The 12,971-nt window shown below is 36.6% G+C and overlaps 1 protein-coding gene across 5 annotated transcripts in view; it reads right to left on the reverse strand.

The window, feature by feature from the left end:
• LOC105858327 (cytidine monophosphate-N-acetylneuraminic acid hydroxylase) overlaps positions 1-12,971 on the reverse strand; it is a 91,123-nt gene that overhangs the window by 10,723 nt on the left and 67,429 nt on the right. For all 5 annotated transcript variants that reach the window (XM_076010500.1, XM_076010501.1, XM_012741381.3 and 2 more), the window contains one exon: positions 855-995. In XM_076010500.1, coding sequence (XP_075866615.1) covers positions 855-995 — 141 coding nt within the window. The remainder of the gene's footprint in view (positions 1-854; positions 996-12,971) is intronic.

Consider the following 12,971-nt stretch of genomic DNA (forward strand, 5'->3'; position numbering starts at 1 on the left):
AAGTCACAGCCTCCCTGACTCCAGTGGTTCTTCCTGTAGCCTCTTCCACAGTCCATTCTTCTCTGCAAAGCTCAAATGGTTTTTCTAGAACACAACTCTGTAATGTCGCTTTGCTTTGCATCTTTCTGCAGCTCCACAAGGCCTTTCTGGCCCACACCCAGCATTCCTGCTTATCCTTTTCCTCCACCTGCACTCACCAGCCCATACTCAGGAAGACAGGTGGCTTCATGAGGACAAGGACTTTCCACGGCTGTATCCCCCATATCTAGTGTGGTGCCAGGTATACAGAAGCAGCTCAATAAACTGTCTCTGAATGAATGGCATATATGTATGCCCTCATTTGAAGTATCTGCACTCACCAAACCCATGATACCATCTACGACTACCTTCTTCAGAATGTGCCATTGCCTCTGACTGGAACCTCTTTCTTCTCTCTAATCACTTACCTGTAGCCTTCTCCTCATCTCTAAGTGCCATGACACAGATGGCACTTTCCTTGACGACGCACTTCCTTGGCTCTCCTGTCCTCCCCTCCCCTGAGGAGGCAGTTAAGCACTTAGCATCTGTGTGTCCCCTACGCTTTGAGTTAGCTCTGACACCCAACAGCGTTGGCTCTCTTGTTACCTAGAATGCTTTGGCATGGCAAAAGGATAGAAATGCAGATTCCTGGGCTCTGTCTCAGATCTACTGAATCAGCATTTCTGTGGGAGAAGCCAGGTATTTGCGTTTATGTAAGCGCCTTTAGTTATTATGATGTTCATTAACATTTGAAAATTACCACTGTAGGATATAGCTGGAGGAGTGGAGAAAGATCCATGAAGCATTTTTATCCTCTATAAATACTTAAGCCAAACCTGTCTGTTGGGTCCTTCAGCATCCTACCCAGATCAAGGGTGGCTCCAGGTCGTGGGGTCCATGTTATCACATCAGAATTTTTCTTGATAAGATTGTTGAGTTCAATTGGGTCATTTTTGATGTTTGTTTCCATAATGTACCTGAGCAATGAAAACATTCCAACGTAAGAAAGTTTATTCTCAGGTGCATAGTCTCATTAGTACGATGGCGGATTTTTTTTCTCTACATTACCACTTCCTAATCCCCTTCCACTTACTCCATGGAAAAAATAAAAACTATACTTGGATTAATGTCCCTAACTAGGGAAGAAGTGTTAGCCAAAGAGGGTTGTACTTGTACTTTGTTTTTAAGTATAATCACATGGTGATTGGAATTCAAGTTAGATATATCAAAACTGACTATTATAAATAGGTAGAGAATGCACACGTTTGTATTTAATATTAATTAATATATGGACTAATTATTATTTGGCAGGCATTATACTAAGTGCTTAATATGAACTCAGTGATTTTATCTCACAATGCCTCATGAGATAGCTACAATTCTTGTGCTCATTTTATAGAGAAGGAAACCAAGGCTTAGAGAGGCCAAAGGACTTGCCCAAGGCCACACCACTAGTGGGACCCCCAGCCCCAGCCCTGCACCTGCTCTCTAGTGCAGGCTGTGCAGTCAAAGCAGGCTTAGCCCTCACAGGAGGCCACAAGGAAGGGCCTCTCCCCAACCTTGGGACTAAAGTCTGAAATGTCCCTGTATTCAAAACCGTTAAAAATCTACCTATTATATACACAACCACAGTTGCAACCTATCCTGAGATCTAATTTCTAATTGTGCTATTGACCAGAGATGGCGTCTCCCAAACCACAGTCTTTCTCAGAAAGCTGTAACTCCTCAAGTTCTATATCATATGGGAAGGTGATTGGTGGTGTCAGAGCAGGAAAAGGGAGATCCACAGAAATGCATTTGTCATTGTGACTCACCTGGCATGGGTTATCTAGACAGACATTTCTGTTAAAGGGAATTTTACTTTCTTGAGCTACAACTTGGTTACCCAGACTTGATTGATACTTTAAGTATCTATCAAGGCAAAGTGTATTTAGGCATTTGTGTTTCTATATCACTAAGGTGACTTACATCAGTGACGATACCAGAATCGATTTGCAGATCTGAGTGAGGACTCTGTCACTATACCCAGTGATGTCAGCAGTTTTCCCTTCCTGCACATGTTTTAGTCCTTCATTTAAAGCAGTGCCACCACTTTGTCCCATCTTATTACTTTAGTCTCAAAATGGTTCACTAACTGGCCTCCCTGCTTCTGATTCCCCTCTCTCAAAAGCATGTTGCTGTCACTCTTCCTAAAACATAATGTGTCGTGGTTGCAAAGTTCCATAACTTCTTGATGCTTCTTTGTCTTTCTCTCTAAAATAAAAGTAAAATCAATATCTAAGGCCAACTGCAGTGGCTCATGTCTATAATCTCAGTAATTTGGGAGGCCAAGGTGGGAGGATCGCTTTAGGCCAGGAGTTCAAGATCAGCCTTGGCAACACAGAGAGAACCTGCCTCTTTAAAGGTTAGCTGGGTATGGTGGTGTGCATCTGTGGTCCAAGCTACTTAAGAGGCTGGGCAGGAGGATCACTTGAGCCCAGGAGTTCAAGGCTGCAATGAGCTGTGATCATGCTATTGCACTCCAGCATGGGCAACTGAGCAAGATCCTGTTTCTAAAATTAAATTACATGAAATTACATGAAATTAAATTTAAAAAATCAATGTCCAGATGCCATCATCAAAGGGGTACCGTGGGCCCTAAGGGCAATGTTTGCCATCTGCTTACACATAGAAGAGTGGCTTTTAATTACCATAAATGACAGCATCATATTAAGTGGCCAAGCACCTCCCACCTCCAATTCTTCTCCAAGTCCTTGCAATTTGACCTACTTAATGTTTCTGGAGTCTGAATTTGCTCCTCACTCCTCACTGCCACTCACCATTCCTTCCTAGGTTATTGTGATGGCTTCAAAACAGTTTCCAGAATCAACACTCCCTCTCCCTTTCCCACCACACAGACATACAAGCTGACTTCCCCAATGCACGTCTCATTACATCCCTGTTCCTCACTAGACTCTCCATGGGGCTCCCCATCCTTTCAGGAAAAAGTCCAAACCGCGTAGTGTGTCGCAAATACTGTCTGCCTCCCCCACCTCTCCTCACAGACCCCTCATCCCTCACAGTGACCTGCAATCTCTCATCGCAGCAGCTTTTTATCTCTGCCAGTCACTGTCTACTCATTCTTGAAAATGCTACTTTCATAGTCTCATCCAGTTGTCCTTCTCTCTCTCCCATCTGGATCTCCTTGCCTAAAACAACACTTATCATTCTGTATTATAATTGCTTTTCTCTTCCAATAGACCATACCCCTGTGGAAATTCATTTTGTCTCTAGTTCTCCAGTGCCTAGGACAGTGCTGATCAGTAAATGACAAATGAACAAACGATTACTGAACAGCATTGATGAAAATAAATTATTTTTTAACCTTAGGCCAATCTTTCTGAAAAAATTTGGAAGATATGAGACAGCTAAATAATGTCAACAAGAAGGTTAAAAAAAAAGGAAAAACATCAGCAATAAGCCACATTAAGTGATTACACATGAAGTTATATCTTGAGAGAACACAGAAAAACAGCAAAGCAATAAGTCACATTTTAATGCTGAAACTGATAAAGTCCAGAGAAGATAGATAAATGGTGGTAGGACCAGAACCTAAATTCCATGTACACTGCTCCTTCCACTGCACTGTACTACTGTCCCTAGTGGACAAGAAGTCATGGGCAGTCCTTACACAATTATTGTCATGAAAACTTATCTCAAGGACTGGTTTCTTTAACACCCAATAACTTCAGATAAGTACAGAGAAGTGTACTCCCACAGCAAAATGACACATGCATTTCCTGCCTGCCCTCTGTTCACAAAATATTATCAGTAACTATAAAAAAATATTATCAGTAACTGTAAAAAAACTATAAAAAGTCCCTGCCCTTTGTTCACAAAATATTATCAGTAACTGTATCGTAAATGCATTTTTGTGAAGCAGATGATACTTGCTCATAAAAACATTATAGCTAGGGGGCTGAGTCACTGCATGGGCTTAGGAGCAAATAAATTCTATATATAATCAATGGAATCTTATAAAAGCAAAGTTTAAACATCTATATATAAGACTTTGGTTAGCATTTCAAATGATAAAATTATGATCCAAATACTACAAAGGGGTGGATATAATATATATATTGTTTTTTCAAGAGATTATAAATTCTATAAAATATGCACGCAATAGAACTGGAGTGTGTCACAAATGTGACTTAAACAAACATGCTTGCTTTAACTACCATAGGTTAAGATGCGCTTTAAGAATAATCGTGTTTGCCTTTTCATTTTTCAAATTTACTGAGATTCAAATTTTTTACTTTCTAGAGGGTAGATTTCTATAATTTTAACATATGTATCTATTTAATGTAATCACTACCACAATCAAGACAAAAGACAGTTCATCACCCCCAAAACGTCCATGTGTTGCCCCTTTGTAGTCAAATCCTCCTTCAATTCCTAACTCCTGACAACCACTGATCTTTTCTCCATCCCTATGGTTTTGCCTTTTCCAGAATATCATATACATGGAATCACATAGTACATAACCTTTTGAGACTGGCTCTTACCACTCTACGCAGTGCCTTTGAGATTCATCATGTTGTTGCATGTAGCAATAGTTCTTTCATATGGTTGAGTAGTAGTCCATTGTACGAATATACCATAGTTTAACTATTTACCTATTGAAGACCATTTGGGTTGATTTGGTGATTATGGATAGAGTTATTAATGTTTGTGTATGGTTTTGTGTAAGTAAAAGTTATTATTTTGTTAGGGTAAATACCTAGGAGTGGTATTGCTGGATCATATGGTAAAGGTAGCTTTGAAGAAGCTGCCAAGCTCTTTTCCAGAGTGACTGTACCATTTTATATTCTTAACAGCAACCTGGAGGGCTCCTGTTGCTCTGCATCCTTGTCATAACTTAGTATTGCCAACATTCCAAAGTGCTCTTAATTCTTATAGTTATGCCATTGTGGTGTTAATTTGCATTTCCCTAATGGCTAATGCTGTTCAGCACCTTTTCTTATGTTTATTTGCTAATCACATATCTTCTTTGGTGAAGTGTCTGTTCAAATCTTTTGTCCATTTTTAAATTTTCTTATTGATTTTTAAAGTTATTATTTTAAATTGTGGTCTTACTGTTGATTTTTGAGAGTTCATTATATATTCCGTATACAAGTACTTTTCAGGTATGCTATTTGTAATATGTTCTCGGAGTCTGTAGTCTTTTCGTTATCTTAATAGCTTCTTTCATGGAAGCTATTAAGATAACTTTGCTCATGGAGCAAAAATTTTATTGGGTAAAGTATAATTTATTAATTTTTTTATAGATCATGCTTTTTGATGCAGCATCTAAGAAGTATTTGCCTAACCCATGGTCATAAACATTTTCTCCTATATTTTCCTTCTAAAAGTTTTTTAGTTTAACCCTTATATTTATATCTATGATCCATTTTTACTTACTTTTTTGTATATGGTGTGAGATGTAAATCAAGGTTCACTTTTTTGCATATAGATATCTAATTGTTCCAATAATGTTTGTTGAAAAGACTGCCGTTTCTCCATGAAATTGCCTTTTTACATTTGCATTTCCTAAAATTACATCTTTGTCAAAAATTAATTGACCACATTTGTATGAATCTATTTCTAGTCTCTCTATTCTGTTCCATTGTTGAATGTATCCATTCCTTTACCAATATCACACCATCTTGATTACTGCAGCTTTATAGTTAATCTTAAGATCAGACAGTACGTGTCCTGTCCTAAAATAGAAGAATTTTATTCTTCTATTACAGAATTGTTTTCATTAGTCTAATTCCTTTCCTTTCCCTATAATTTTAGAGATTGTCTACATCTACAAAATATCCTTCTTGGATTTTGATGGGCATTGTGCTGAATCTATACATTCATTTGGGGATAATTAAAACCTGAACTATACTGAACATCCAATTCATCAACAAGAAATAGTCCATTTATCTAATTAGAGTCTGATTTTTTCATCAGTATTTTCAGCATACATACCCTGCACACATTTCATTATAACTAAGTATTGAATTTTTTGAAGCTACTGTAAATGATATTTTAAAAAATGTTTAGTGATTTCATGTTCACTGTATATAGAAATACAATTGATTTTTGTATGCTTACGATGGATCCTATGACTTTACTAAACTCATTCATTAGCAGAAATTTTTTCTATAGGTTCTTTGGTATTCTATAGAGACAATTATGTCATATGTGAATAGGCATAGTTTTATTGCTTCCTTTCAGTCTCCATTTCTTTCTTTATCCTGCTTTATTACACTGGCTAGGACTTCCATTGGAATGCTCAGCAGGAATGGTGAGAGTAGTCATTCTGCCTTGTTCCTAATCTTAGTGGAAAGTATTTAGTCTTTTTCCAAGTTTGGTCATAGCTGTGGGTTTTTAAAGATATCTTTTAAGAGATTAAGAAAGTTCTCTTTTATTTCTCTTTGCTAAGAGTAGTTTTTTGCTTTTGTTTTTATTTAACCATGAATGGATATTGAATTTTGTCAAGTGCTTTTTCTGTATTGATAGATCATGTGATTTTTCTCTTTAGTTAATATGAATTTTTAGATTGATCAGTTTTTAAATATTAAAATAGTATTACATTCCTGTGATAAACGCCATTTGGTCATATTGTATTATTCCTTTTATATATTGCTGGATTCAAGTTGCCAAATTTTTGGAGGATTGTACTTCTATATTCATGAGGTGTATTGATATGTAATTTTCTTATAAAGTCTTTGTCTCCTTTTGATATCAGGATAATGTTGGCCACATAAAATGAGTTGACAGTGTTTTCTCCTCTACTATTTTCTGGAAAAGAATATGTAAAATTGGTGTTATGTCTTCTTTAAGTGTTAGAATTTACCAGTGAAACAATCTGGGCTTGGAGCTTTTAATTTTTGGAAGATTTTAAACTTGAATTTCTCTAATAGATATAGGGATATCTATTTCTTGTTATGTGAGATTTAGAGGTTTTTGGCTTTTAAGGAATTGGTCCATTTCATCTAAGTGTCTGAATTTATATGCATATAATTGCTTGTAGTATTTCTTTATTAGTCTTTCAACATCCATGGGGTCTACAGAAATATCAACTCTCTCACTCCTGATATCAGTACTTGTCTCTTATTTTCTTAGTCTGACCAGAGATTTTTTATTTTATTAATCTTTCCAAAGAGACACTTCTGATTTCATTGTTTTTCTCGATTGTTATCCTGTTTTCAATTTCATTGATATCTGCTCTTAACTTTATTTCCTTCCTTTCTTCTTGCTATGGGTTTATTTTGCTATTCTTTTTCAAATTTTTTTAAGATGGAAGCTTCGATTATTGATTTGAGCCCTTTCTTCCTTTATAATGTAATCATTTGATGCTATAATTTTCTGTGTAAGCATTGTTTTGGCTGTATCCCACACATGCTGACATTGTATTTTCATTTTTTTTACATCAAAATATTTTCTAATTTCCCATGACACTTCTTCTTTGGCCCATGGATTATTTTGAAGCATATTGTTTTAATTTCCAAGTAGGTGGAGATCTTCCAGTTATCTTCTTTGATTTCTAGTCTAATTCTATTATAATCAGAGAACATTCTTTGTCTGATTTCAATTTTAACTTTGTTAAAGTTTATTTTGTGTTCCAGGATATGGTTCCCTTGGTGAATGCTTGGTGTGTCCTTCTCTTTGGGGTGGAGTTCTGTTTATATAAGTTTTTTTTAATAGTTTGTGTAAGTTTATTGTTCAGCTTTTCTACATCCTTGCTGATTTTCTGGGTTCTTGTTCTACAAATTACTAAGAGGAGAACGTTGAACCCACTAATTATAATTGCGAGTTTCCATTTCTTCATTCAGTTCTATCAGTTTTTGCTTCATGTATTGGAGGTTCTATTGTTAGGCACATACATATTTAGGATGTTATGTCTCCTTGGTGAATTGAGCGTTGGTGAATTGACACCATACATCACTCTTTATTTCTGGTACTTTATCTTTCTCTGAAGCCTACTCTGTCTGCTGTTCACGTAGTCACTCCAGCTTTCTTTGGATCAGTGTTTTCACAGCATAACTTTTTCCATCCTTTTACTTTTACTTACCCGAATAATAATATTTAAAGTAGATTTTTTTGTAGGCAGTATGTATTATGTCTTTTATCCATTTCCATAATCTCTGTCTTCTGTTGGGTATTGACAACTTCATGTTTTAAAAGCAACATTCATTATATCTCAAAATTTTGTGGATCATGAAATCCAACGCCATTTGGATGATCAATTATTTTGTTTCACATGGTGCTAAATGGGATCAATGTTATTGAGTTTATGGCGGGGCTTATCTGGAAGATACCAAATGGCTTCACTCATATGTCTGTAGACCATTTACATTTAAAGTAATTATTGCATCTATATTCATTAGGGATATTGGTCTGTAGTTTTCTTATTTACATATTTTTCAGTATTCCATTGAGTCTACCTATTGCATTTTTAAGGTAGTTTTTGTTTTTGTTTTTTTTGGGGGGGTGCTTTTTGTTTTAGAGATGGGCTCTCACTCTGAAATGCAGTGGCACTATCATAGTTCACTGCAGCCTTGACTGAAGTAAGATCACACGCTACCATGCCCCAATAATTTTTTTTTCCGAAGAGACTGAGTCTTGGCTCTGTTGCTGAGGCTGGTCTTGAACCCCTAGTCTCAAGCAATCCTCCCACCTCAGGCTCCTGAGTCACTTAGATTACAGGCATGAGCCACTGCCCCCATCTACCTATTGCATTTTTTACTATATCTCTTTATATGGTTTTTATAGTTGCTGCTCTAGGGGTCACAATACACCATACTTTACTTTTCACAGTCTACTTAGAATTGATGTTTTACCACTTTGTATGGAATATAGAAACTTCCCCAGTATATAGAGTTCTTTATACTATGTTGTAATTGTCATATGTATTGCATCGCCTATATTAGTTTGCTAGGACTGCCATAAAAAAGTAGCATAGACCAGGTTCTTAAACAACAGAAATTTAAACAATGTATTATCTTATGGTTCCAGACACTAGAAGTCCCAAATAATGGTATCAGCAGGTTTGGTTCCTTCTGAGGACTGTGATGAAAGATCTATTTCATGCTTTTCTCCTTGGCCAACTTCTCTATCTCCTCACATCATCTTCCCTTCAAATGTGTCTAAATTTTCCCTTTTTATAAGAACACCAGTTAATTGGACTAAATCATTTTAATTTGATTAGCTCTGAAAAGATCCTATCTTCAAGTAAAGTCAAATTCTGAGATACTAGGGTTAGGACATCAACGTAAGAATTTTGAGAGAACACAATTCAACCTGTAATACCTACATACATTGAAAACTTCATCAGCCAATATTATACTTTTTCAAATGCTATATATATTTTAAAGAGCTTAAGAGAAAAAAAAAATAGCCTATTAAATATGCTCAGATATTTACAATTTCTGTTGCTCTCCCCTCATTCCTGAAGTTTCAAGTTTCCCTTTGGTATCACCTCCTTCCGTCTAAAGAATTTTCTTTAACATTTCTTCTAAAGTAGGTCTACTGGCAATGAACTGTCAGAGTTTTCTTCATCTGAAAATGTCTGTATTTTACCTTCATTCCTGAAGTATATTTTCACTGGATATAGAATCTGGGTTGACAGTTTAAAAAAAAAAACTTTAAAAATGTTATTCAATTACCTTATGGTCTCCATGGTTTCTGATTAAAAAGACAGTTATCTAAATTGTTTGCTATATGCAATGCATTTTTTTTATCTAGCTGATTTGAAGATCTTTTCTTTATCTTTCATTTTCAGCAGTTTTATTTTGAGATATCTAGGCATCAACTTCTTGAGCTTATTGTGTTAGGTTTGCTGTGCTTCTGGAATCTAAGTTTATGTCATTTATCAAGTTTGGGAAGTTTTCAGCTATTATTACTTCACCATAATTCTGTTCCACATTTTTTTCATCTTTTTCTGAAACTTCAAAGACATGAATACTAGACCTTTTAGTATTGTCCCACAGGTTCCTGAGGCTCTGTTCTTATTTAACCAAACTTTTTTCTTCTTTCTATTGATCTATCTTCAAGCTCATTTATTCCTATTTGGTTCTTCTTTATATCTTCTATCTGCTGCAGATTTCTATATTTGCATTCATTTCAAGGGTCTTTGCCCTTACTTATTGAAACATGATAGCTGCTTTGTTTTTCTGATAATTCCAATATCTGTGTCATTTTAGGTTTGACATCTGTCATCCTTTTCCTTATGAGATGCGGAGATTTTCCTGGTTTTCCTATGTTCAGTAGTTTTGGGGTGTTTCTTGGACATTTTGAATATTATCTTATGAAGTTCTGAGTCTTGTTTATATCCTCTAGAGAAGGTTGAGGCTTTTGTTTACCAGGCAATTAAACAGGTCAGATTCATATCACAGTTCCTACCCACCTTCTGTCGGGTGTGGTTCCAATGTCAATTTAGTTTTCAAAGTTTTTTTTTTTGTAGTCCTTTTCAGATCTGTTCCACATGTGTACTATGTAGTGACCAGTGTGAGACCTGAGCAGTGGTCTACCCTGTACTTCAGTTCTCAAAGACTTTGATATCCATCCTGTGCAGGGTTAGATCCACACATACAGTGCAGCTTGGGGGTAAACCCAGGAATGTATTCACAATTTTATGGGCTCACTTTCTTAAGCTTCTTCCTGTCTGCAATATTTTGTCCCCAGTATTTTATTCCTCCAAGGAGTTCCTTTCTTCATCTTCTGGTTGAAAAGCCAGGCCTTTTAGTCTCCCTGTTCTACTGAGCATTTTCAGAAAATTGCATATGCTTCTGAGGCCAAGTAACAAAAGGTTAGAGAAAGAAAACATAGCAACAACAAGGATTCTCTCTACATTATTGGAACCAAAATTACTTTTATCTAAGAGAGAGATTCCTTCTCCATGGAGTTTTAGGTATCTACACAATTACCACTGGTCTTGACACCACTGCTGCTGAAGGATTGTCTCAGGACTGGGGCAGGAGAAAATGAACAAACAAGAACAACAAAAAACCCAGAAGATTTCCCCACTTTTTTCATAGGGCCCCCTTTCCTGGTCTTTCCAAGGGCCTCTTGACTCTGGGGGTCCACTTTTCCTGCTCTTCAGATTAGAAAGGGAAGGCTTCTCTTGAGCTCCTTCTAGCCTCAACCAGGACCCCATCCCAGTTTCAGGCTGTCTTTGAATAAAGCTAGGGAGATCTCAGATTTTTTAAGACTAGAGCATCACCGCTGGTTCAGAGGCACTTCAATTTCTCATTTCTTTCCCCAATCTTTCTGCTACCATTCAATTTTTAGAGGCCTTACATACCTGCTCCTTGCATTCTGTCCAGCATTTTTAGTTGCCTTCAGTCAGAAATACTTGGAAGAGTTCACTGCATTTGCCTTTGTAAGAATTGGGGCTTCTGTTTGCCTTCTTAGGATACAGATTGCAATGGGATGAGTTATCCTTGAAAATATGCTGTAATACTTTCTGTATTTTCCTGATTGCTGTCTCTATACAAAGCTGAAATACTCAAGATCAATTCACTGGTCTTAGAACTATTTTTCCCAAAATTTGCTTTCAATCCTTTGCCATGAACCATTAGGTAAAGAGTCAAGAGAGGGAAGGAAGAAAGGAAGAAAGGAGGGAGATAATGGGATTTCCTGAGAAACTTTCATATTCTAGGCATTATGCTAGGTACTTTATATTTATTATCTATAATTCTCAAAATAACCCTTTAATAGTCTTATTATGCCCAATTCACATAAAATTGGGGTTCAGATTAGTGTCATTCCTGGATCCCACTGTTAGTATGTTGTAGAGCAGAGATTCAAACTTTAAACATCTTTTGCAGAACTATGAACTATGCAATGTGCCAAGCACTTTTATATAGATGGCAAAAGGTGGGAATTGCTTGTATTTCTGTTTTCCCACAGATAAAGATCAAATTCCAAATGTGAAAAACCATCTCTCTCCCTTTCAGGTATTTCCACGTAATGTGGTCTGGCTGATGTGAGTGGCAGTAGGGTCTCTTCTCCACCGCCTTTGTCCATTGCTGTAAGGACAGAGCTGATATTTAGCTGGTATGAGTATCAATTGTTAAAATACTGAAATTATTCTGTGTCAGCTGCTTTCTTGAGTCCCTGAGTGTCCTCTTTACTACCCCAGCCACCTGACCCTCCCTGGAACCTCCTGACTCTTTCCAGACTCCAACAATTTGAGGATTAAAGCTTGGGAAAACAGAGGTGTTCAGGATCAGACCCAACACTTCCTGGCATCTGTTCTGACCGGTGGCCATGCCATACTGGCTGTGAACTGTGTTAGATCTCACCTCTGCTTCAGTGAAGCCTCTGTATTATGTCTATATTATTTGTTCAGTAGCCATGGGAAAGCTTATTTTTGTTACATTACCTGATTACGATTCAGTTTTACATCAACAGTGAGTATGAGACCATTAATGACTCCTAGTTTCTTTAGGAAACTAAAGAGCCTTACAGAAGTTTCTCAGGGCCATCAACTTCTAGCAATGTTGGGAAACCTAATTCCCTGGTCCTGCACCATTGCCACCCAACACAGATAACCCTTCCCTGGTTCACTAAAATCCTTCATTTGCTGTCTAACGCCACCATTCTTATTCTACCTTTTATCCCTCATAGTTACATGTGTTTGAATAGAGGATAATAGATTATGTCTCTGGTGTGATCAAAATTTCATTCCTCCTTTAACAGCTGTTTCTTGTAGGAAAATTGCTTTTGATTTAGTTTTAAAGCTACACAGATTTTTAGAAGAACACATTCCTTGACTTTATGCTTATCTGGCACTTCCAAAAGTTTTTTTTTAATAAATGGTATACTTCAAAGCAGGAATTTACTTAGGAAAAAGTATACCTAAATTTTTTTTTTAATTTACAAAATATAACAACTGATTTAGCTGCTTAGTAGTGAAATATAATACCACTTTAAGG

Source organism: Microcebus murinus, chromosome 15, assembly GCF_040939455.1.
Source record: "Microcebus murinus isolate Inina chromosome 15, M.murinus_Inina_mat1.0, whole genome shotgun sequence".
Taxonomy (NCBI): domain Eukaryota; kingdom Metazoa; phylum Chordata; class Mammalia; order Primates; family Cheirogaleidae; genus Microcebus; species Microcebus murinus.